The 26164-nt window shown below is 46.3% G+C and overlaps 1 protein-coding gene across 4 annotated transcripts in view; it reads left to right on the top strand.

Moving 5' to 3' along the window:
* Positions 1-24639, top strand: part of fgd1 (FYVE, RhoGEF and PH domain containing 1) — a 45544-nt gene extending 20905 nt beyond the window's left edge. For 2 of the 4 annotated variants that reach the window (XM_029257457.1, XM_029257463.1), the window contains exons 2-17: positions 7555-7767; positions 7847-8030; positions 8230-8947; positions 9380-9621; positions 10228-10384; positions 17951-18089; positions 18326-18384; positions 18659-18805; positions 18901-18993; positions 19360-19439; positions 19599-19629; positions 19736-19837; positions 19963-20091; positions 20293-20451; positions 20746-20892; positions 22513-24639. In XM_029257457.1, the coding sequence (XP_029113290.1) occupies positions 7555-7767; positions 7847-8030; positions 8230-8947; positions 9380-9621; positions 10228-10384; positions 17951-18089; positions 18326-18384; positions 18659-18805; positions 18901-18993; positions 19360-19439; positions 19599-19629; positions 19736-19837; positions 19963-20091; positions 20293-20451; positions 20746-20892; positions 22513-22782 (2870 nt within the window). In that variant the 3' untranslated portion in view covers positions 22783-24639. Of the gene's footprint in view, positions 1-1077; positions 1173-7554; positions 7768-7846; positions 8031-8229; positions 8948-9379; positions 9622-10227; positions 10385-17950; positions 18090-18325; positions 18385-18658; positions 18806-18900; positions 18994-19359; positions 19440-19598; positions 19630-19735; positions 19838-19962; positions 20092-20292; positions 20452-20745; positions 20893-22512 lie in introns of those variants that run through there. The other 2 variants (XM_029257461.1, XM_029257458.1) reach the window with 2 other exon arrangements.
* Positions 24640-26164: the final 1525 nt, after the last annotated feature.

The raw sequence follows: 26164 nt of genomic DNA, 5'->3' as shown, positions 1-26164 counted from the left end.
TTTAATAATTTCTCTCTTTTTTTTTTTTGCTTTTTCTATGCATTGTGATAAAATGCTTGACTATAATAATATTTACATTGCCAGAGACACACGAGACACGCCAAATGATTTTGTTTCGAGCGAACGTAAGTGATGCTGGGGCCACCGCAAATTTCTATGCTACTGTAATGGTTGAAGACCTGGATAGGTGTCCTGTAAGTTGTGGGTTCGAGTCCTGTTCCTGCTGAGGCCGTGACAGCAGCTGTATCAATGGTGTCGGGGGGGCGGGGTGTGAGCAGCTGCTGTCAGGTATTGGACTGTACTGCGGATTCGTAGTGTAACCTTGGGCTCCGTGTCCGCACATTTACCGTAGCGGAGCGCACCGCAGCGCTTTTTTTTTTTTTTTTCTTCTAAATTTTTTTTTTTTTTTTTATATACCTCGCTCTACTGTCATTCGCCCTAACTTGTGCTCTGGTGTCGGTGTGTCTTCGCCAGCGACGCACTCACTGCCTCTAATTTGTTGTCAAGGAAACAACCGGGGAGGGGGGGGTGGGGGTGGGAAAGCGGCGGAGACAGACACACGCGGGGAGGGGGGTGCGGGTCACATCGCATGTACGCGCGCCGCCACGGGAACATGGGGGGGAGCGGGGGGTGGGGGGAGCGCGTCTGAAACGCGCACAACGCACGAAATCGCCGTTTTCCAGTTACTTCCCGGGCGCGAGAAGAGGTGTGTCGTGCGAGGATCGGCTCCGGAGCCACGAGGATGACGAGGACCACAGCCACTGTCCGCGCACTGCTTTTTACCACCACCCTTAGAGCCGTTTTCGCCGGTCGCTCCGTCGGATTCCTCTCCTGCTTTTGACCCGCCCGGTGAGGATGCCGCCGAGCGGAGCGGCTCCTTCGAACGCCGGCTTCCGTTTATTGAAATAAGGCGACGCTGCCTGGTGGTGTTTTACCGTCGTCGGTGTCCCTGTGTGGCGGGCGACCGGGCGGCGGAGCTGCTTTTTTTTTTCTTTCTTTCTTTCTTCCTTTCTTTTTTTACCCCCCCCCCACGCCGAAAGGAAGAATAAATCCACGTCGTTCCGTCTCTGGCAGCCATCGGGGGGACCGCGTCTGTCTCCCGCTCCCTGTTTTAATGACCGGTTTCGTGTTGTGCTGCGCGATGTACATGGATAAAAGCAGCGTGCTCCGGGGTAAGAGACCGACGCCGTCGCCGTCGCCGCCGCCGCTCCTTCTGCACACGCTGCAACCGAACCGAGAGCAGCGGCGAGCATGCATGAACCCACCGACATGATGATGATGTTACACACATTCCCAGCTGCTGCGAGTGTGTCTGTGCATGATGATGATGTGTGTGTGTGTGTGTGTGTGTGTGATATAATTCGTCCGTAGCGTGCGCACGATCATGTGTGCGGCGCATCACGGACACACCGTCTTCTTCATCATGTATGTGCTGTGTTTGCGGTGCGATCCCGCTCGACGAGGTTCTCCTCTGAGCAAATGGCTAAAGGGTTATTTCCGCGAGTGTGTTGGAAAACGCAGATGTGCGTGTGCGTGCGTGCGCGCGCGCGCCTGGATCGCATTGATGCTAATAGAAATAACGGTCACACAGTCGCTCTCATTTATTTATTTTTTTTGTTGTAACGGTTCATTGTCGAAGGAGGGAACTTGCCCGCTTTTTTTGTGTCTGGTTTTTATATACATCTCGCCTGCATAATCTAGTTTGGGTGACCACTATTTTTTCAATGCAGTTTTTTTTTTTTTTTTAAAATCAATATGCAAAGGGTTACAAGGAGAACCCTTCATGAAAACCATAATTTTCCAAAGCGGTGCAGTGGAGGATCCAGTAGGCAATTCATCGTGTGTGTGTGTGTGTGTGTGTGTGTGTGTGTGTGTGTGTTGCTAGTCCATCACGACCACACATGCTAGAGTGTGTGTATTTGCCTTCTGTTGGGTAGGGAGAGATGTGTGCCCGTCAGAGTTCGTTCAGCTGAATTTGGTGGGTGTGTTTGGCCAGGGCGATGTCGATGTGCTGATCATGTAAATGTGGCGTTTCGTAGACATCGCAGCTATAGGTACATAAATGGCTTCTGGTTGAGGTGGACACCCAGAAGTAGGACACCGGATGGAATCATTGCATCCTTTTTATTTGACAGTGTTGCCCTTGCAACCTATGTGTTGGGGAAGCTTTGGAGGCCCTGTAGTGTGTGTGTGTGTGTGTGTGTGTGTGTGTGCGCGCCCGCGCACTCATCTGGACAACCTGTTTTAGGGGGTGTGTCACACTTCACGGGTTTAAGTCAAGTCAGCGTTTTCATACCGGTCATGAGGTGCAATCGAAGATGACGGACAATGGGTTCCTGTGCAGGGCAGCCTGTCAGGACATTCGACGTACGTGGCCGGGTTTCGTCAACATTTCTTTATTTGGAGGCGTTCAAGTGGTTCGTGTGCGAGAGGAGAATGTTAATCCTCATCGCCGCCTTTCGCAGCAAGGTGACCTGCAAAATGTATGGCAAAGACAGTGGTAGCTTCAGCCTAATAAAGTTGGCGTTAAAAAAGACGTCTGTGTCTCAAAATATCATTATACTGTAACGCAAGCGCCGAATCTGGACAAATGACACCTTAGGATGTAAATTCGGTCTCACCTTTCCGTACTTGGGCATTAGGCGGGGTCATGAATGCAGAAGCTGTACTTTGACAGGTGGGGAGGTTTTTTTTTTTTTTTTTTGGTAAGCTTGAGCAACGTGAATTGTTTTTATAAATAACCCAGCTCTGTGAAAGCAGTGAGGCCTACACAAGCTGTCCAGCTGCAGATGAAGACATCAAGAAAATAGTGACAATAAAGACGAGACAATTCACAATGTCCTGCCAGATCCTGTACACCAATCAAGTGAGAATTTAGATGATTTGTAGACTTCCCCTCACTTGTCACCATCATCACACCCGGGCAAGTCTTCCAATGGATCGCAACGATGGAGGGAGGTTGTGGCGGTTGACTGTCGGAGAGCGATTCTCGTGTCTCCTTGCGGCACTCCGATATGGTCGGAGAAGATTGGTGATCCGAATCACTTTGATTCAATGCACTTTCTATATTTTTGTAAGGTGATCTTGCCGTTTTGTCTTTGTCAAAGATAACCATGTCAACTAGAAATTTAAAATACGGTCCGGTCGTATAATTCATTTCTTAATTCGTCCTCGTCTTTTAGAGCCAGTAGTGTCAATGAAGCAGCTACTAAAAAGTGGTTTCTGGTGTTGCGGTCCTGGTCACTGGTGCATGCAGTTTTCTCGGCGTGTTCCCATTCTTTATGAAGCCTGCAGTCCTTGGCAAATAAACCTTCACTTGAATCCTCATTGCGAATTAATGTGAAAATTAGCGACCATTTGTCTAAAGGAGGATATCTGTGAATCCCGCTTACTTTTAGTAGCCAGGTTCCTCATCTTTCTTTTGTTGTTGTACATGGACTGATTTCCCCCCCCCCCCAAAAAAACCCAAGTAGTGCTTGCATGGGTGTACTCTTTACAACACATCATCATCAGAAACTGCTTGTCCCATATGGGGTTGCGGGGAGCCGGAGCCTAACCCAGCAACGTAGGGCGTAAGGCTGGAGGGGGAGGGGACACACCTAGGACAGGATGCCAGTCCATTGCAAGGCACCCCCAGCAGGACTCGAACCCCAGACCCACCGGAGAGCAGGACCCAGTCAAACCCACTGTGCCACTGCACCCCCCCCTCTTTAAAACTCGATATTTAACTAACTCTTAAAATACCTTTTACACTTAGAAATCATCTTACAAAAATTCTTACTGCTTTCAATGAAACAGACGTCTCAGTTTCCTAGAATGCATAAATAAGGCGACGAAAGAATAACACACTAAATATGGCGATTTTGCTTCTGCCTCCTGTCTTGCTGTTTTTAACTTACTGTTAAACCCCCTTCTGTACAGATTAACATTTTTATGATCTAAAATCTGAAATTGTTGGTTACTTCTATTGATTAGTGTCTGTTACCATGATGGTTCTTTTGCTCTCAGCCCATGTGTAGTGCAGACCTGAAAGCCTCCCCTTTTGCCTTTTACTGTCTATTTGGGAAGTAGGGCAAGAAAATGTACTGTAAGCCAGCTGGGTATGAAATACAGTGGGACAAGAGGACAAGGCAGACATCTGTGTGTGAGGCAGTGCCTTGGGACAGTGAATACCGCAGTAATTAAGGACACAGACTAGAATGCTGCAGGTTCAAGTCCCAGGAGGCATCCTTTTATTGTGTGCCGGAGCAGTGTACTTAACTGAATTGGTCCCGTGAAATGTCCATCTGTGTAAATGCAAGCTGTTCTTAAAAACATTGTGTGTGTGGTGTTAATATGCAATGAACTGTTTATCAGTTAGTCTCATGTGTTCTTGTAATTGCTGTTCTGTTTGTATAGATTTTAGCAGGCTTTCATCCTTCTGCCTCCGTGTTCAGATGAGTCTTCGGAAAGAAGGAGCTGCTCTTAACGCTTTGAAGGTTAAGTCAATATTGCGTTTTCAAAATCAATTCGCATAAGTCTGACACTTTTTTTTCGTCCCTCCTCGTCAGCCTTTTTCGGTTATTTCTTTGAATGTCTTTGCGACAGCCGTAAGGTGTTTAGGGTTCAAGCTCCGACCTGTAGATACACCGGAAACCTGCGAGAGTCGGTAAGAAGACGAGTGATTTAAAACAAAATGATTGTTCGCACCATCTTTGGCTTCTGTTGTCGGGGTTCTTGAAAAGGCAAGTAATGACAGACCTGTACCAACTAAAAATAAGTCCATGAATCATTGATTGGTGCGAGTAGGGACTGCTTAGGGATATTGTTTGGGGTCCAGAGTTTTTTTGGTTAGAGAGTCCATTATACTGAGCCTTCCCCCATTATTCTGTGTTTTTTCTTTTACTTGACTGACTCTTTTTTGAAAAAAAATGCTTAAACTACTTAGTTATTTACCCATTTATATGGTGTGGTAGTTTTTACTGGAGTGATTTAGCATAAGAATCTTGCTCAAGGGGACTACAGCACATTGTGAGACCTCCAGCTTTGAACCCGGGGTTGTTCGTCTGCAAGGCGAAAGTTGCAATCACAACGCTACCTGCTGCCCCTCTTTTTTTTTTTTTTTTGTCTGATGCCATGTTTTTTCCTCCTTCTTTTCTGCGAGGCTGTTTCATATACTAGTCAAAGGTCCCCATATATGGATCATTCAATAGTTCTGGACCACACTCGGCAGCGGTTCACAAATGTCACCAGAACTCGCAGCCAGAAATAGTGTTTTATGAGTTACACATTTAACAAGGTGTTTTACTAAAATATGGCAAGGGTGTCATCTGGTGCAGCCTGGTGTTGAGTGTATGTAATCATAAAGGTGGATTAAATCCAACACGGAGATGGGAATAGGGGCCCCGGTACGGAGGGATTATCAAGCATCCAGGGCCTCATAAAGGTGAAGTCGCTCACAAGTTCTGTCGGTGCTAGATCGTAATTTCACACTTGCTTTGTTTCTACTTTGTGGTTCTTCCAAAAGCAAATGGTTAAAATCCACCAAGGATTGTGAACTGTTTGGCTTGTGAATTGCCTGAACAGGAGGAGGTGACCATCGAATGAGTGACATTAGATTAAGGCTCAGCTACTGATCGCAGCTAAAAATGCACCCTTAAAATGCTTCAAAAGGAAAAGTATAGCATCTTGTGGTGGATCTCGGTGCGTCCGGGCGGTGAGTTAAGCTGGGGTACTTTCAAAGGGCTTTCAAACTGGTTTTAGATTTGAAGAGGCCATGGAGGCCCTTTGGGATGTGTATTGGTCTCTTTTTGCCATGCAAATCCCATTTCGCAGCCAGCTCCTCCTCCTCCTCCTCCTCGTCCTCCACCACATCTGATTATCTCGGAGCCATTTGTCATGTATAGATCCCGTTACCAGAGGTACGCTTGAGGACACTGCTTATCACGAGGCAGAGTTGGTGCCACGTTATCGCTGAAAGTCAAAGGATAAAAGGGAAAGCGCTGGCATTATACTTTGAATGTTACTGGTGCTAAAATGCACCTTTTGTTCCCTTGTCGAATTTCTAAGACAATGTTTTTCTCAGTCGATTGTCTTAAAAATAGCAGTACAGTATTTCTCGTGTCTGTGTGTGTATTCTATGCTCTTTTTGACCTTTTGTTGGAAGGAAAAAAAAAAAAAGAAATTAGTGCAAACAACTGAAAGCCAAACCAAGGGCCAGAATAGCTTGGGTTTGCTGATACTAGTCTGTCTCACTGAAACAATTTTAGGAAAACATGTGGAACTCATTTAAATCCCCCGGTCTGGAGAAATGGGTCCTGGTATCATCATACGGAACCAATTAGGACCATGTGGGGGACAGGCTTGCTTTTTTTTTTTTTTTTTTAAGATGGCAACGTCCCCCAGACAGCGAGCTTGCCTACCGAATGACCTGTCCACGCCACTTTAAGAGATTCCTTGCGAGTTTGGAAAACATTCTTGTTTGGTCACTTGCTTTTGTTGGTATCATAGCCATTTTAGGGGAAAACAAAGGGGGGGGTGCATTTGAACTCTGCTGCTACTCCCGCTGGGAGGCAGATATCCATGGGAGTGAACTCGGGAGTTTCCTGGGGTCGCGCCGCAGCTCTTGGGAAGCGGAGCGTAGGTTTGACCGTGATGCTCGACTTGCTGGTTGCCGACGCTGGAGCGCGGGCTGGCACGGGGAGCCCCCTGCAGCACACTGACCCACTGAACACGCTGCAGCCCGGCACCAACACACTGACCCACTAAACACTCCTGAGTGTAATCCGGCGCCGCCCGTTCCTAATCCTCGAGCACCGTCGCCGAACGCGCTGCCGCCGAATTGCGCTCCCAGCCGCGCACAAAGCAGGCTGTGGTTCTGCTCAGAAATGCCGACTTCTGTGCAATCCGATCTGAAATTTCCTTCGGTCTGCTTCAGAGCAATTCAAACCAATTCCTACTTGCGAAAACACGCGCTGGCTCTCTTTATACCTGAACGTGAAACACGCTTCGTTACGTACGTTTCGCTCCTCGATGATTTCACTGCCGCAGGGTTCGAGATTTGATGGTTAAACGAGAACCCTCGAAATATTTCAACGTGTTTCACATGTCTCGGCACGTTGGATGTCGTCGTGTCAAAGAATGCACCGTAAACAGAGCGCACAGGCAGTAACCTGCAGGGTCCGAAACGAGGTTGGGAAAAAGTCTAGGTTTGAAACTTCAGATGTAGGTCAGGAATCGAGCAGTCCTCGTATTACGGGTGGCCTGGGAGTTTTGAATAACTCGGTGACATCACTTCTGTCGAAGCCACACACTCAGACGGAGGGGAATTGTGGGTCAAGTGTGTGCTTCACGCGGAAGTTGTCTCGGTTTCTCCCCGTCAGTCTAGCAATCGGTTGCTGACTGTAGTGATATTTATGCGATTCTCTGGGGAACTGCTGAAAGCGTTTGACAAATTGAAAGCAGTTTTCTTTCTATTAGTAGAAATTATATTTTGAGCAAAAATTACACATTTTATCGTGTTCGTGGAATGGAACCTACCCTAAGCCAATGGCCCCGGGCTCCTTCTCTCTACAGGCTCCTCCTCCTCCAGTCCCAGGCTGCTCACCAAGAGCCTCTCCCTGGAGCCTGGCCCCTGTGTTGGGAGCCACGAGACCCCCCAGCGTCTCTGCTCTGACCCGGGACCACTGGGACCTCGTCACTGCAATGGCACCCCTGAGAAGGGCCTCCCGGAGATAACTGCACCCACGCCCAAGACACGCCCACCCCTTCCAGGCCCGAAACCACAAGGTAGTTCGGTTCTCACCTTTTACGCAGCGTGATTGCGAGAACCCCGCAGTAAAACATCAGTTGTTATTATTGTCCGCAGTCCCCCCAAAGCCACCTCATTTGCAAAGTGGGCGTCGACCGAGAGCCCCGGACAAGCCCCTTCCACCACCACCCCCTTCAAGGCCTCTCCCAGCAGACCCACGCTCCACCCGTTCTTCCCTGACCCGTGGAGAGGGGACTGTGTCTCCTTCCTGTGTGCTCTCTCTAATTGAGAAATTTGAGAGGTAAGAACATCATCCGAGGTGTTCGTCAAAGTGCTCGCAGCTTTTTTAGGTGGTTTCTGCATATGAGGGTCAATGGTCTTTAGTGCACCCACCACTGGCAGTTCTTTTGTTTCCCTCTCAACACTGAGTTCACTTTTACTCCTCAGAAACACTGGAATTTAGTTGAATGCTGACCTTAAGTCCGTACTCCGTTTCACAGAGAGCAGATAATTGTGGTGCCAGATATCACCGGGGGGGCACTGTGTACTCCGAGAGTCCCAGAGCCACAGTCAGGAGCAGGAGTGGCTGCCTCCGTCGCACCGGAACCTTCCCTGCCCAGCCCCGAGCCTCAGGAGGTCCAGTCCGTGGCGCTGCAGGCAGCCGATGAAGCAGAGGAGGGCGATGCTGACAGAGAAAGGGAGGGTGGAGAGGACAGGCAGGAGGAACAGGACTTGGGGGCATCGTGCTCAGAGAGGCGGCTCTCTCTGGAGTCTGGCTACAGCCTCTCCGACAAGCTACTTGACGCGCTGGAGATGAGAGACCTGCTGGCCAGTCAGTCGGGCATTCCCTCCGAGCGCCTGTCCCTTCCCCCACCGCAGACGGACGGCAAACTGGCCAACAGGGACAGTGGCATCGATAGCATCAGCTCGCCATCTCACAGCGAGGAGCTCTGCTTCGGTGGGGACGAGGAGCGGGCAGGACACGGGAGGGAGGTGTGCCCTTGCAGCCCTGCCCAGCCCCTCCCCACCCTTTCCTCTGTCCACTCCTGTAGCTGCACGGAGGGGCCAGAGGGCGAAGGGGCAGCCTCTGCAGAAGGGGGAAGGGACTCAGAGGGGGACAGTGATATGGAGGAGGGAAGTGGAGATGAAAGTGAGCTGACCCCCACAACATTACAACCCCTCGCCCTGCCCAAGACTGAAAGGCAGGACTCCTCGGAGGTGAGCGGCTGCCTTCCAGAATATTTCCCCAAAAATTGACACCCCTCTTGTCATTCTTTTTCATGGATTATTTGATGTTATTCCTTCAGTCGTGAGGATGATCCACAGCCACATTTTCAAAAATAACCTGCGTTAATAATCTCTGTGTTTTATGTAAGGATTGTAGTATCTGCATATAGCCGACTCTCCTTCTTTAATGAAAATGTATAATCACATATGATACGCTTGGTACACTAGAGTGTAACGAGATCTTCATCAGTCACTAAGGAATCCAGAAGAAAAGGTTGGATTATCAGTCATATATAGCATGTACAGAACCAACATCAGATAACTGAACATTTCAGATTAAGTAGTAGGGTGAATAAAACAGCCTACCCACGGAATGCATATCGCAGAACTCTTAAGTTTGAGTGTGTTGCTTGTGTCTTTTAGCAGCTGTCTGTCCAGCAGAGGGTCTTCAACATCGCCAATGAGCTGCTGCACACGGAGAAAGCCTACGTGTCCAGGCTGCACCTCCTGGACCAGGTGTTCTGCTCCCAGCTAATGGAGGAGGCACGCCTGCGTGGCTCCTTCCCTTGCGAGGTGGTCATGGGCATCTTCTCCAACATTTGCTCCATCTACTGCTTCCACCAGCAGTTCCTGCTACCGGCGCTGGAGAAACGCATGGAGGAGTGGTGAGAGAGACTCAGGACTCTAGCACTTTGTTCAGCTCCCTCCTACCTTTCTCAGATGTCCTCAGGCAACCGGAGATAGAGTATCTTGAGAAAATACAAAAATAGCTGTATGGCAATGCTGGCTTATATCAGTATCAAAATAAATCCTTGATGTATGTAAAAAGGTGTGCACGGCAACAGCCAGCTGCGGCTAATAAGCGGAAGCAGATATGCACCACTCTTCAGTGTCACACACGTTCACTTAATCACAGTTTTAACCGTAGTGACTAATCCCACCCACACGAGTCAAAGAGTTGAACCGTGGAGGACGGCGTAATTGCAAATGAAGTGCTGCTGTTGACTCGGGTTGTCATTTTAGGGCCCTTTGCACAACTTATGCACTTGACAAGTGAAAAATGTAATAAGAGTACTGTGCTCAATGAAAGCCATTCTTCCCAAACGCAAGGACGTAAAGTTGTGCTTGCGTTAGACTGTGTAATTGTTTGGAACGAGATAAGGATGTAGAGGATGAGCGAAGTCGTGAAAATGGCAGCAGAAAAGTGGCCCCCAGGATCTCCCCAACTCCTTTGCTCTGTCCAAGTGCTGATGCGCTACCCGCTTCTTCAGGGACCTGAACCCCCGTATCGGGGACATCCTGCAGAAGCTGGCTCCCTTCTTGAAGATGTACGGGGAGTACGTGAAGAACTTTGACCGAGCTATGGAGCTGGTCAACACCTGGATGGAGCGCTCCTCCCAGTTCAAGGCCATCATTCATGACATTCAGGTGAGAACCTCCTCTGCTCGGCCCCTGACTTCAGTTTTGGTTATGCTTTCTTATGATGGAGTAAAACATTGCCATTTGTGCGTGCTTCCCATTGTTTCTCTCTCACACATGCCGGATACATATTAGTGGCAGGACCGTTTTTTTTTGGGGGGGGGTTATAAATACCACAGCGCTTTGTCCCTGAATTCTCTTTTGATTTCTAAGCATAATCGGCAGCATAGTTTTGCAAAGCAATTCACTCTGAAGGCGATTATAACGTTTCCCTCTGTGCAATTATCATCAGCTGCATTTTCATCAATGGACTGTATCAGCAGGAAAGTGTCAGTGATTTACCACATTTATTGACAATGAACCAACAGTTATAAAATGCTTTTGTTGTAAATTTCTTAGTTTCTCTTTATAATACTGTTACTTCTATGTTTTTTAGTCAGATACATCTTTTGTTTTTAACTTGTAAAATGCTGCTTATTAGTGCAATATTATAATATATCTATAATAATATAGAGTCCTGATTGAGAGGCGCTAATGGAAATTCCGGCTTCAAGCGACCATGTTTTTACAAATGCGGAATTAGTCAGCCAGTTGCCCTTGAACTCTCAAAAGTTTTTCATTTTGTACCGGCCTTACAGGTTTTGCTTTCTTTCTCATTGCAGTCCAGTCTCTTTCTTTTTTACATTTACATTCATTCACTTAACAGACGCTGTTCTCCGAAGTGACGTACGTCTCGGAGAATACAGTTTGTGCATTACATTAGGAGAAAGAGAGACATAGTTTCAGATGTGTGATTCTTTAAAGTTAGTTTCTTTCCACCAGATGCAACAATGTTCGTCACACAAGTTGCTGCACACAACTCAAAACAGATGATTCCTGATCACTTTGCTACTCCTACGCCACCTTACTTTTTGAGATGCACAAACATTTACGTACAATGCAGGAGTAGCAGCTGCGTAAAGGCTTATCCGGGCGTGATCATAAAGTTATGGTGCATGAACATTTACACCTTACGTGAGCTTTAAGGGATCATGGGTGAAGTGAGTGTGGAAGAGGTGAGTTTTCAGACCCTTTTTAAATGTGGACAGAGTTTCAACAGTTCTGGGTGGGGGGCGGAGGTCGTTCCGCCACAACGGAGACAGAGCCCAGAACCTCCGTGCTTTACCTTTTGTGCGCGGGACCACCAAGCAGGCAGCAGTGGAAGAGAGAAGCGGTTTGGTTGGGGTGTAGTGGTTTTTTTAAACGGTAACATTATTATATTCCTAATGTTCCTTTTTGCTTTTAACCTTTTGCACTATATAGTGTTAGGCAATTAAAGCGAGGATGTTAAGAAGGTGCTATACAAAAATACAACAAATTATTGATATTTTTTACAGTTTTGTGTGTGAGGAGACACGGACAATGTTACGATGCTGTTTATTCCGTTACACGTTTTGAGCAGAGGTAAATGTGCATGTGGTCATCAGCTGTGGTAAAAGGCTTGAAATAGTTTAAAATTCCTTAAGATTTTAAATGTTGGCTTTGATTTTGTTTCTGCAGAACTCTGGCTGCGTTCCAACAGCATGTAGATTTCCCCTCGTTGACTTCAGTGTAATGTGTCAGGAAAGGGTTTAAGGGTTCCGAGTTGTTCCGCTTCAGATGATGACAGCACCGAGAACTACAGTAAAGTCAGATGTGAGATGAGCTTAAGTAATTATCTCTAACCTTTTTCAGAAAGCAGAGGTTCTGAATAATTGACTTTTGACTACCCAGTCCACCTTGAGTTACGCATGACATCAAACAGTCCTGGAGAGTTGGAGGAATGCTAATGGGGCTAGGCCCAGAGCGCCAGTGTGCCTTCAAACGCTTCTTCCCTGCACCTGTACAATACTAACACAGCACCCTTCTGTGGAACATTGCAGCAGTCTCTGGGGCTTAGGAGGCCTGGGAGCAAGAGGTCGTTTTGGCGTCATATATGTATTATATATATTACAATGAAACTGGCACTCAGTCCCTTTTTGTAATTCAATACACTTAGCCAACCACATTTAACTGTAATAAATTTACATTTATTCACTTAAACGCTTTTTTCCAAAGCAACTTCCAGCAAACTCTATGTAGTGTTATCAGCCCACACACCTTATTCACCAAGGTAACTTACGCTGCTAGATACACTACTTACAAGGGGTCACTCATCCATACATCAGTGTAAATCAGTCTCTGTACCACTCAAGCACTATGGGTGAACCTGAACAGCATGTCTTTGGGAGGAAACCCACGCAGAAATGGGCAGAACATGCAAACTCCACACAGACAGAGCGGGGATCGAACCCACATCCTCTCGCACCACCCAGGCTCTAATTGCTGTGCCACCATGCCACCATAATACAGCAGATGAAAATTAAATACCAAACCCAAAACATGTTTGAAATTTCAGTGTTACATCTTTTGTTTATAACTTAAAACTGCATCTACTAGTGTACGGTCTTATTCCCAAATCATGCTTTCAAAAGATGGCACTATGTAAATTTTATTAGTCTATGCATCCATTATATCCAAATTGCTAATTAAAAGGTTTTATAGCAGAACCAACTGTGACTCGGTATACAAACTTAAGAACCGCTTTGCAGAAAAGTGCAACTGAAGTAATTACTAAAACAATAACTTTGAGGTACAAAGTCATTACTCATGACCTTTTTTAATATTCAGCGTTTGACAAATTGGCTGATAATACATTTTGTCAACTGATTTCTGACACTCAAATATCAGACGAGATGTAAGCACCGCAGGAGTTGAATTAAGGCAGTCTCATAATTCTCTTCTACTTGGATGTTTTTACATTTATTCATTTACCTGACACTTCTACACTTACAACATTAAACTACTTAGTTATTTACCTATTTATACAGCTGTCATTGCTGGCTCTCAGGACTGAGTGACAGACTCAAGTGCGGGCTTGTTCTTCTTTATTTTCAACAACAGACAGGTGAAAGAATGGTCAAAGTCCAGGCTAGGGTTGATTGATGAGCAAATGCTGTCCAGAGAAGATACACAAGAATCTTCGTCAGGGAGGCAAGGCAGAGATCAAAACCCGGAAAAGTAATAACAGGGGGGACAAGGAAACAATAAGGAACAAAGTGCTGCAGTTTTTCTTTGGAGGTTCCGCACTGAGGAGCTTCCGGGACACCCTTTTATGCCGTGTTCCCCTCAATTGGCAGCAGATGTCACTGAGGGGCCGGTGGATGACAACTTGAAGGTATCCCCCCCATACGGGTGGCCCCTGCCGCCCTATGCTGAGAAGGGGGACGCCCCGGGACGAGGTGCTGGACGGTCCCTGTAAAAAGCAACAATCGGAGCAGGGTCCAAAATGTCATGAGTGGCCACTGGATCATGCTGTCACATCCATGCCCACAACACAAGCAACAACACCTGACTCCACACTACCTCATGAGTAATTACTCACCCTATAAAGACCCTCTTCAGCTCCCGTACCGTTGCGGAATCTCGTTTGGGACAACCGCCCTTTCTCGTGTTACTACATGCACTCTTGTTCTGTTCACGATCTCCGGTTTTTTTTTTTTTTTTGACTCCTTGCTTCGTTCTCCGACTACGTCCATGGATCCTCGTTCCTGTCCTGTTCGCCCATCGACCGACCCTTCGCCTGTCCCTGGTTTTGAGAACTCGCCTCTTCCCTCAACTTCTGATGAACAATGCTGCACTTGGGTTCAGCCGTCCTGGCTCCCTGTGTTCCTCGTGACAGATGCCTTATCAACCAGGGGAAAACCAGGATGACAGGGATGTCTGGGGTGTGAGTAAGAAAAAACACCAAGTTCTCCTGATGGCATGCCCTAACGGTCATGTGGAGGGTCTTTGCGCAGGACACCCGAACCTAGGGGCTGCCCATCCAGTGTGCTCACCCTTAACATTACGTCACAGTCTTTGCCCAGAATCCCGTTCGCCTGAGCAAACTCGGCGTCCATAAAACACCCAGCCGCCCCTGAGTCGACTAACGCGTGGTTACTTCTCTGGTTACCTGGCCAGGCTACGTGTACCGGTATAGTAAGTTGCCCCGGATGACAAAAGGAACTGACCTGTGGTTCTGGGTGGGCTCCTCGAGGTGGTCGCACTAGACAGGAGAAGGGGAAGTGACCTGGAGTGCCGCAGTAGAGGTATGGGTAAACTTGGAGGTGGCACGTCTCTCATCGGGGTTCAGTTGACTCCATCCAATTAGCATTTTTTTGGGGTTCTCTTCTTGGGAAGCCGTAACTGGTGCGACCGCCCATCGCCTTGGGGTTCTCTTATGAGCAAGGTTGTCCACAGCGGTCTTCACAAAGTGGTCGAAAGTCCCCTCTTCCCCGTGATATGCCAGCTGTGTCTGGAGCAGGGGTTGCAGCCTGTTCCAGAAGCAAGCCAGGAGGGACACGGTGTTCCATCTGCTTTGTTCTGCCAGCGTCCAGAACTCCAGCGCGTATTCGGCAGCTGAGCGGTTACTTTGCCGAATGAGCAGGAGGCGGTCGCTGGCGACGTGTGCTAAGAGCGGGTGGTCGAAGACCGCCTCGAACTTCTTGCAGAAGTCGGCGTATGTGGTTTTGGTATGGGTGTGCCAGCCTGCCCTCACGCTGGTCCGGTCAAGAGGGCCACCGAGTAAGCAGTCTTTGTTGAATTGAGATAGACCTGGGGGGAGCTGGAGAACACCAGCTCACACTGCATAAGGAAACCTTGGCAGTTGTACGGCAACCCGTCGTACTTTTCCGGGGTAGCGAAGCATGGGTTGAGAGGCGGGGCGCTCAGAGGTGTCGCTGTCAAATCGCCACTAGGAGGACTTTCTGCAGCATCCTCTGTAGACTGTATGAGCCTGCTGGACTGGAGAGCCAATATCAGTTCGTGGAGTGTCCCCCTCAATCAGCTTCAGGGATTGCTTGTGGGCTCCTAACTTGGCGCCTTGCACTAAGATGGTGTTTGCAGGCGTCCAATCCCCACTCTGTCCGTGGGTGAGGTGGAACCTTCTTTCATTTCTGGCGGTCGGGATTAAGCGATGGACTCAAGTGCGGTCTTGTTCTTCTTTATTTTCAACAAGGGACAGGCGAAAGAGTGGTCAATCGTTGAGCAAACGTTGTTCAAAGAAAATACACAAGAATCGTCATCAGTGAGGCAAGACGGAGATCAAAAACCAGGAAAGAAAGAACACGGGGGACAATGAAAAATAAGGAACGGGGTGCTGCGGTTTCTCTTTGGAGGTTCCACACTGAGGAGCTTCCGGGACACCCTTTTATGCCGTGTTACCCCAGTTGGTAGCAGGTGTCGCTGAGGGGCCGGTGGATGAGGGCGTGACAACAGCTGGGCTTTTTACAGCTAGAATTTTTTACAGGAGCAAATCAGATTAAGTACCTTGCTTAATAGTACTACAGCTGGAAGTGGGGCTCAAACATGCAACCTTTGGGTCCACAGGTTCTAACCACTACACTACCAACTACCCTTTTTTCTGACATTGATTACCTGGACAGCAAAATCCAGAAAGGCAGTGAGATTTTAAAAAATCCGTTGAAAATGCAATTAAAAATAAACCGAAAGAGTACTTTTCTTGTTTCATGTTTCTTCCTCTAATGTGTATATTTATCTGTGATCCTGACTGCTTAACAACATGTCTAATGACTTGGTTGGCTAAAAATGAACCGACACAAAATGCCATCCTACTAAATGGTAATTAAGGTTGAGAGCTATACTTTTGTGCTCTCTCACAAGGTGTAGCTCTGTCCCTGGTATTTGTGTTCGTCTCTCTATGCTTTGTGCACGTGTCTCTCTCCATGCCTTTGTTTCTCTGTGTAGTTGGTTCCCAGCTTAGGAAATTATTTGGGAGTGAGCATTAGTTTGTTAGTTGAAGAAGAATAACAAATTATATCGTATTATCTCGGTTCTACAGTCAGCTGCTTGTATAATGCGCACCAGCAAACACTGGGTTCGGACAAACTGCCTGTGCTTTGAGAATTTCATGTCTGCATCTATAACTCTTCATGTGTTGCAAAATGTACTCTTGTTTATTCTGATATTTGGCACCTCTGGAGAAAAGGATCTGCTAAATGAATAAATGTAAATGTCAGTAACATGATAGCCCTGTGGGCTGGGAGCCATCCGCATTTCTGGATGGGTGCTGGACGGGTGCTGGACAGCAGACTTTCTACCCCTCTCTCCCATTGGGCAGCTTGAGAAGGCCATGCTGGTGAGCCAGGATGCCTCGTGCACACACTGCTGCACATTTTGAGCATTTATGACACATCGTAAATAAGAGAGCACGAAAAAGAACCCTGGCCACAGGTGAAGAAATGTGTTGGAAAAACTTAAAGCAGCATTTGCAAATTCACAGCTGTCAGCATATTGGGTGAAGCTTTATGAAATAATAAATCAAAATGCAGAGGGAAGAATGACCCCATAAACATTAATTCCATGAAAATACATTTTAATTTGGCTCAATGAGCCATGTTCATGTAAAAAATTTATTGCAAAGCTCTAGCAATGAGTGTCAGACTATCATGAAGTAACTCTTATAACTTATTCCTCTTTATCCATGGTGTGTCTTTGGGTTTGTTCAAACTTTGTAATCCATCAAAACAGTCCATCTTTACTAGAATTTTCATATTTAAACTCTTTTCACGCTGAAATTAGTCAACTAATTACAAAAGAATCTCACTCCACAACTACAAGCCATACTGAAATCACCAATAAACTGATCATTCTTGCCTTGTAGACTCTGATCATTCTTTCATCTTGGGCTATATTTACACTGCCTGCTAAATACATGGGCATTGATTGTTTTTCTCTTTTTACTCCATTATTAATATGTGGTTCAGTGTCATTAAGTGGAACTAATTTCTAAATTTCCTCAAAAAGAAGATGTTTATTGTTCTTCCCTCTTCATCTTCAAATACTAAATACTTCTCAGTACTTCCACTGGTCCTGCGCACGAAAGGTAAAGGTCGGAGGTTCTCGGTTCTGGGTCCGTTGCAGTGGAATGACTTTCCCCTGTCACTCAGAACGGCGGAAACTGTCTACTTTCAAGAAGGGTCTGAAAACTCACCTTTTCCAGATCCATTTCGCCCAAGATCTCTCCAGCTCATTTACGGTGTAACTGTTCACGCATCGTAACTCCATAAGCATCCGCAGATACAACCTTTATTCAGCCATTACGCTGGCATTGTACTTGCTTATTTGTGTATCTTATAATATTTTTTTAAAAAATTGGTGGGAGGGTATTGGGATTTGTCTATCCTGTGTTTTATGCACCTACTCGATCGATGAACCTCGGTCCAACAAGTGGTAGGGAACAAACTACGTCTACTTGAGACTTACATGTCTGCAGCTATGTCTCTTTCTCAATGTAATGCATAAATTGTACTTTTGCTGAGATGTATGTCGCTTTGAACAGAAACGTCTACTAAATGAATAAATGTAAATGTAAAAAGTTTGTTGGTCAAAGTCGAGGGCCAGCAGTATACGTCTCTTTGAACACTTTGTCTGTACCTCGCACCCTGTCTCCGAACACTTGTGTATGTGTGTGTATGTACTTCTCAAGGCTTGACTTTCCCTACATCCGTCTTTCAGAAAGAAGAGATGTGTGGGAACCTCACCCTACAGCACCACATGCTGGAGCCAGTGCAGCGAATCCCACGCTATGAACTGCTGCTCAAGGATTACCTGCACCGCTTACCAGAGGATGCCGATGACTTCAAGGATGCTCAGAGTGAGTCTGCCACCCTGCCGCCTCTGACTCCAGCGCATCTGGGCTCTCACCAGTGCAACCTCTCCTCCGGAGAACCTCGTCTGAGTTGTACTCATTTGTGGTTGGGCGCACAAGTCTATGAGGTCATCTCGTTGTCTGATAATATCAGAGAAATTATATGAGAGCTATAACATCAGAGCACTTCTACTGGCGTTCTGGAAGGTTTTTTGTTCTGATGTAGTTCTTCTGTCTTTTAGAATCGCTGGAGTTGATAGCAACAGCTGCAGAACACTCTAACGCAGCAATCAGAAAGATGGTGAGTAGACACAGCAGAGTGCAGACCACATTAACATCCTCAAACATTATCTGCAAAGACTCGAATTTGATACGGTTTATATTTAGTTGCTTGAGGTTTGAAGTCTCTCACGTACATAGACTTGAGCTCCGAAGCACATTCGCCCGCCAAAGTACTCCGCCAGCTGTGCCGCAGAGCAGAGCCCAGTCAGAAAGCTTGGTGTGCAACCGCTCCGCTGATCGGTGCCGGCTTTAACGCGTGCGTCCGCGTGTTTGCGTGCGTCTTTGTGTCTCAGGAGAGAATGCACAAGCTGTTGAAGGTGTACGAGTTGCTGGGTGGCGAGGAGGACATTGTTAACCCCACCAATGAGCTTATCAAGGAAGGGCACATCCTCAAACTGTCAGCCAAGAACGGGACTTCCCAAGATCGATACCTCATACTGGTGAGTGAGCGTGATCAACACGTAATTAAGTATTATAGCAATTGTGTACCATGTGCGATCTGTGTCCTTTCCTGAACTTCTCCTTCTTGCTGAAGTTCAACGACAGGTTGCTATACTGTGTCCCCAAACTACGGCTGATTGGTCAGAAATTTGGAGTCAGAGCCAGGATTGATGTAGATGGCATGGAGGTGAGTCTGGACTCGCTAGAAGTCTAAGTTGAATAATTTTTCCATGTCTTTAACTCTCATATCTTTACACATTTTTGTACAATGATGGTGATTCAAGTATATATATATATATATATATATATATATATATATATATATAATTTTTTACTCTCACCACTGTAACACTAAAACTGCTGGGATTCCAGAGCTGCTGTCACTGCAACGATGGTCATGCTGACTGCTAATGTCCAGCTTGCATGAATATTCCTTGATTTATGGACCTGTTTTTAAATATGACTTGTTGAAAGCCAGTCATGCCAGCATGACTTACTGGTTTTCGCAGGAAGCATAACTGACTCTGTGGTGACTTCATGCTGGGTTTTGCAGCTGAAGGAGACCAGTAGTGTCAACATGCCCAGGACATTCCTTGTGTCAGGCAAACAGCGCTCTCTGGAGTTGCAGGCCAGGTGAGCTGGCTCTTCCGCACACAGGCAGGGAACCCCAGGCTACCTGAACACGAGATCGTCAAACGGATGCCTCAACGTGCTTCGGTTCATAGCTAAGTATATGAGAGATGCTTTCGTTTATTGCAGATTTTAATTGAACTAATTTTTTATTTTGCGTAGGACTGAAGAGGAGAAGAAAGACTGGATCCAGGTAACATTGTTACCATAATCCTTTTGCAGTGTTTACTACAGGCGTCTTGATGGAGATCAATTTACCTGCAGTGGTGTTTTACTACATCGACCCTTTTCTCACCCAGGCCATCCAGGCCACCATTCAGAGACACGAACAGACCCTGGAAACCTTCCGACTGCTCAACTGCTCTTCCAGAGATGAGGAATATACCCCTCCCAACTCTCCAGTAAGAGGCACCTACCCGCTTCGTTCTTCAGTAGTAGGACTAGTGTCAGTACAGGACACTCTGCACCCTCTGTCCCTTCCATGATAATCTGCTTGTGCTGACCTACGTCTCCTTGTCTCTCCCAGAACTGCACAGAGTTGGGGAAACGTGCCCCCACACCCATCCGCGAGAAGGAGGTCACGCTGTGCATGAAGTGTCAGGAACCGTTTAATTCCATCACTAAGAGGCGCCATCACTGCAAGGCCTGCGGTCATGTACGTCTTGGGGTTCGGGGTCCGGCTGGACGTTGAGTCGGCTCCGTTGTTTGCTGTCGATTGTCTGGCAGGTGTCTGATCCGCTGATGCGCAGAACCAAGTAGCAGTGTTTCGTGTGTCCGTGCTGTAGGCTCGTAGCAGTTCGGCGTGAACCGCCATACACTATGGCACTGAGCGAGCTTTTGCTGTCTTACTTTGAAGGTGGTGTGTGGGAAGTGCTCGGAGTTCCGGGCTCGTCTGTTGTACGACAACAACCGGGCCAACCGCGTGTGTGTGGACTGCTACACAACCTTGCATGGGGTTGCCCCCTCCCCCGCTGGGCTGAGCCAGTCTACACACAGGCGCAGGTCCATACTGGAGGTGAGGTGCTACCAGGACAAGAGAGCCGTGTGATGCAGGATTAAGGGCAACCGTGGACAGCAGACATCACTTTTTAAAAAAAAAAAAAAAAAAAATGTTTACTTAGCTGCGTATGAATATGAAGCTTCGCGTTAGCGTTGAAGCAGTCCAAAAGTAGCGTCACAATATTGCCTAAGAAATATCGACCAGGTTCAGATCTGCTTAGTTGCTGACGCCGCACACGGAGCAGGTGTAAGAGTCGCTGTTTGATGTGTGAGAGGCTGCTCTAAGGACCTGTGCACGTGTTGTCCACAGAAACAAGCCTCGGTGGTTGCGGAGAACAGTGTTCTCTGCAGCTTCCTACACCACATGGAGAAGGGGAGTGGGCGTGGCTGGCAGAAAGCATGGTTTGTCGTCCCGGAAAACGAGCCCCTGGTCCTGTACATTTATGGGGCACCACAGGTAAGCGGAAGACAGTTCGTCACCCCAGCCTACTCGTCTCTCATCTTTACCCTCTTTTGTCAAGTGCAATCTCACCCCGCATAATGAGTGCTCATATTGTAATGATCTGTGCTCATGAGCACATGTAATTTACATTTATTCTCTCCAAAGTGACACAATTATTTACCCATTTATACAGCCGGGTAATATTACTGGAGCAATTTAGAGTAATTACCGTGCTCAATGGTGCTATAGCTGGAGATGGGATTTGAACCCACAGCCTTTGGCTCCAACCACTACGCTACGAGGTGCCCTGAAATTGTGCCCTAAAATTCCCGCAGCCCATGCCGAGCGGCCCCTTTCGTGCTGGCTGTGTCTTCTCGGTTGTTTCATCGCCATGCGCCCGCTTGCCGGCACCTCTCAGAACTCGTGTGACCCTTTCTCATGTAGCGAAACAATCTATCAAAATAGAGTCCTACAGCAAAAACATATTAAAAGATGCTGAGCTGGCAAATATAAAAGCCTTACCCAGCAGTTTAAATCCTAAAGTGTTGAAATGCAGAGATCTTGAAATGCAATATCATTCCAAATGCATTTGTGTGATTTAATTTGCTGTTTGTTTGCTGCAAATGTGTGGTGACACAAAAGATAGTGCTGATGGATGTAAACGCGGGTTCGAATCCAGCTCCGCCTAAGAGAGCCGGCACGTCCTCTCTGTGTTTGTGTGTATGGCTTTCCTCGGGATTCTGTGGTTTCCTTCCACGCTCCAAAGACTTGTGTTTCAGGTGAACTGGCGACTCTAAACTGCCCATAGCGTGTGTGTGTGTATGTGCGAGTCTGACACATGACTCAGCATTGTGATCGGACAGGGATCCCGTCCAGGGTGTACCCTGCCTCACGTGCTGCGCTTCTGGGCTGTGCTCGGGACTGCCACAGCCATGCATTCCGCAGGCAGTTATTGATAACGTATGATTGGATTATCACGAATGATACTGCACTCAGTACTGCTGGTTCTTTCTGGATTGTCACAACGTTAACAATTTGGTGTTATCAGAAGTCGTTGGACTGCACTGAACTTATAAACCGAAATTTCAGATGTTGCAGGTAAGCCTGCCAACAGGAGATGATTCCATTCACCAAAACATTCGCGTACAGCGCGAGATCCTGAACAAGGGTTAGGGTGAAACGCAATAAACAGGTGACATCAGTCCTCCAAATACGACTTGTTTAGGTGACGTGTCTCTGTCTCCAGCATGAATCTGGTGGGACACTATACTTGTTGGCTCGCTCTGTAAGCATCCTAGGGTGACTCTCACTCAAGCGAGCCCTTTTAAAAATTAAGGCTCCCAAACGGTGAAGTTTAGGAAGCTCAGGGAGCCATTAATGGCAGGCACAGGCCAGCAGCGCAGGCGGTAGCTTCACCAAGGCGTCTCAGTCCCTCTGTCTCTCAGTTCTAGGGGCAGGCAGAGGAGCGGTTTGTTTGATGAGAGATCCAGCGACAGGTGATGCACAGCCAGTGGGAGGAGATGAGGAAACGTGTCATTAACGGTTATTTAGCGATTTCGGTTTCAGGGATGCTTTGAAGCAGATGGTATACACTTGTCTGACTGAACATCTGTGTTTTCTTTATTCCCTTCCTAGGATGTTAAGGCTCAGAGGAGTGTCCCTCTAATAGGGTTTGAAGTGTCTCTTCCAGAGACATGTGACCGACTAGAGCGGCGCCATGCTTTCAAGATCAGCCAGAGTCACTTAACCTTGTACTTCAGTGCTGAAGGGGAGGAGCTACAGCGACGCTGGATGGAAGTCCTGTCGAGAGCAGGCCGAGGGGAGGAGCTTCAAGCTCACGCTCCCATCTCGGAGGCTGTAGAGGAAGAAGGGGAGGAGCCAGTATCCGCAGGAGAAAATACATGACTGCTTCAGTAACATCAGTCTCACACACACACTTACATAAATCCATACACACACACACACACAGACACACACACGCACACACAGAGTCAGAAGTGCGCACATGCAAAACGGTTGCATACACATTTTTAATATCATCGGTCAGTTGCATGTGATGAGAAAAGGCTCAGTGTCCCCTAGTATTAATGTTCATTTTCAAAATTAGCTAGAAACATACTTACCCTTTGGACAATGAAAAAGGAAATGTATAGAAATATGAAACGGTGCAAATGTTTTAAGGAATTAACTCGCATACGGTCCATCGCTCTCCCTTTCGGTGGTTTAAAGGAATGGTGGTTGTCTGAATGTGGTGACTTTAACGTGGCATGTGAACTTGAGGGCGCCCTCGTTTCCAGCTCCCCTCCGAGTGGCTGTTGGATGCCGCTCGCCGCATCCCTTCGCGATGGGAAGCAACGTGTCGGAGGACGTGACGAGCGTACGAGGAGGACTGAGAACATTCCCCGAGAAACGGCTACAGATGCAAAAGGAGGCGGCCAAGCAGGAATGGTCCTCGCTGCCGCTGCCAAGGCCATACGCAGTTCTACTGCAGCACCTCCGCGTATTCAAGAATGTGTTTTAGACCGTTTGACGCAAACCGGCGCACGTCTGGTCGAGTACCGAACGGTCTGGTGAGGGATCGCTCGTGAACTTTCCGCAGTCTTTCAAGATCCGAAGTGTTTGTGTCTAAACTGTTCCATCAAAGCAACAAAAATGCTTTTGCTGGTCGTCGTCGTCGAATTTTCCCGACCCTCGAAGAAAAAAAAAAAAAAAAAGTCTCCCCTCATAAGTCATACAGTTTTTGTGTATCATATGCACTGACATACTCTGTGGGATTTTATTCCGAACATGAATCGGTGGAAGTTTGTTCAAGGTTTTAGAAAAGCAGGTGTGTCGAATCCTTTTCATTTCCTCACGGAGACGCATATTTAGTATTTCCTCACCAGCATCAAATACTGACCCCTGGGATGCTTTTATGTCTGTCGGGAAATACTTAATCACATCCACTGTGGGATATGTTAATCAGCAGTCGTATCTTCTGTGTCCTCTAGTGGAAGATTTTGGATATTGCACAAACGTACACCAAAGAGCAAACGTGTATCTGCAGCTTGTCTTACAGGAAATATTATTATTTATTGGTCTCTTTATACTCCGCAACTGCAATCTGTTGAAATGGTATGGCTTTAAAGAAAGTAAAGCAGCCAGTCTGTAGGTTGTCAACAGTATGGGCACTTATTGCAGTGTTTATAAGGGATAGTTTGTTTTGTTTTTTTTTTTTTTTTTTTTTTGGTGCACTTTCTATGCAGATCAGTTCTTTACTTAGTGAAATCCTTTTCCTGCACAGTTCTTGTGGGTTCAAATGAGTAATAAAAGTTTATGTTCACACAATTTTGTACTTTTAGATTAGTCTTGTATGATTTGAGATGGCAGGTTATTTCTCATGGTTGATTTTACCTGTTTTGCATCGTGTGAACTCTAGTATCTACACTTGCAGAGGAAATCAAGTTGACTGTGTAATGTGTTCATCTTTAAAAGAGCTGTGTCCCATACCGTGTCTCCTAAATTATTTTTTGTGCCGTCGACTGAATCGAGGCACTACGTTCGTAAAAGCACTAGCTGGTTAGGAAGAAAATATTTGTGATATATTTGCCTTTCAGTTCAGTTCTTCTCTGTTCAGTTGTACTTAAATGGTTATTAAAGTGACATAGTCTGTTTTTACCGTGCTTTTGCAGTCTAGGTCCTGTATTAAACACTGCTAATAAGGCGTGAAAACAACACTTCTCAAATTTTGCCAGAACTTATACAGTATGTAACGGAATTATTTCCAGGATGTAAATTTGTCCAAAAAATGTGATTTGTACATTTTAGACTGCTGTTGTTTTTTAATGTAAATTGAGAGATTGTCATTTTTGTATAACATTCTAAAGAAGTCTATCATCCCAGTAGTGATGCCATAAAAAAAAAAAAAAATCATATTTTACCTGAAGTGAAATAGCTGTGAGAAGTCCTATGTGTTTTACCATGAAGGGGGGATGTGTGAGAGGGCAGATAATTTCGTGGGTCAGTAAATGTTTAAAAATTTAAGTTGAAAAGTGGCTTATTTAAAATGATGACTTTAGCCAGAGGTGTTTTGCCATTGTATATCTGGGCTTGTTTAATGTGGGGATGTGTAACTGGGTGATTGTGTGCATGAAAGGTGGTGGACACTAATCGACATTCTCCCTGCAACTCCATAAGGCAATGTAGATATTTTAAAACTTGATGGCAGTATAAAGAAAAAAAAAGTCACTGAGATAGTGTTAGCGTTTTCCTCATAGTGGCCTCTTTACATTCTTAAAGTTTTGGTTTGCTTTTACTAAATGTATGGTGACATGAACAATTCACATTTTTCAGATGCAATGCAGGGGTTTTGGAATATGAGGGTATTTTGGGGGGGGGGGGGGGGGGGTGGTGAAAAGGTATAGAAAAATGCATTTGTAAATATAATTTATTATGTTGGAAGCCCAGTTCCTGAGGGCGATAGGGTGAGCAGCTTGTTTGTTCTATCTTGTGCAGTCAAAATTGGATTTGTCATTATGGTGGTGGTGGGAATAATAATTTTTTTTTTTTTTTTTTTTTTCTCCCCCCTCCTTTCTTTCTTTACATGGCCACTTGTGCTCCCCCATGCTCAGCTTGTTTGTCCAGGTCCAAGAAGGGAACTAGGAGCGATGTGTTCTCCTCCTCTTTTATTTCATCTCTTGCTCTCTGTGCTAAAAGGCAATGTGGGTGAATTGAAAAAGAAAAATTCAGATCAGATATGTTGTTGTTTTGTTCTTTTGTTGTTATTGTGGTTGTTGTTATTTAAAAAAAAAAAAAAAAAAAAAAAATTGACTAATAGTAAACCCAGACCAGACAGAACCTCAGAGTTTGTGATTTTATATTTAACAGTTCAGAATCCTTGCGTCTTTTTCTTTTTTTTTTTTTTTCTTTCTTTCCCCCCCCCGTACCTTGAGTGCCATGTAAGCGAATGCAGAAAGTGCCTGCTGGGCTGATGACACTTGTGTTGTCTGAGGAACCAACACCCTTGATTTCAATGAAATGTGGTGATCAGTAGAGCTGCGGTGGTTGTTATTCAGTTCATAGATGATTTTGGTTTGAGTCAGAAGTGCTTTAAACCACTCCCAAATGGGACACTTGAGCCTATCAAGTTTTTCATTTCCCATTTGAAAATGATTTTCCCCCTCTGTGCAAGATGTGGAAATTTACACTTGTTTCACATTCAGCCGGGAGATATTTTAACCATTCTTGTTTTTTCTCCTGAACCTTATGTCTGCTTTGCATCATCATTGGCTTACGTATGTCTTACAGT

Source organism: Scleropages formosus, chromosome 1, assembly GCF_900964775.1.
Source record: "Scleropages formosus chromosome 1, fSclFor1.1, whole genome shotgun sequence".
NCBI classification, from domain to species: domain Eukaryota; kingdom Metazoa; phylum Chordata; class Actinopteri; order Osteoglossiformes; family Osteoglossidae; genus Scleropages; species Scleropages formosus.
This window is presented reverse-complemented; position numbering and strand designations above follow the sequence as displayed.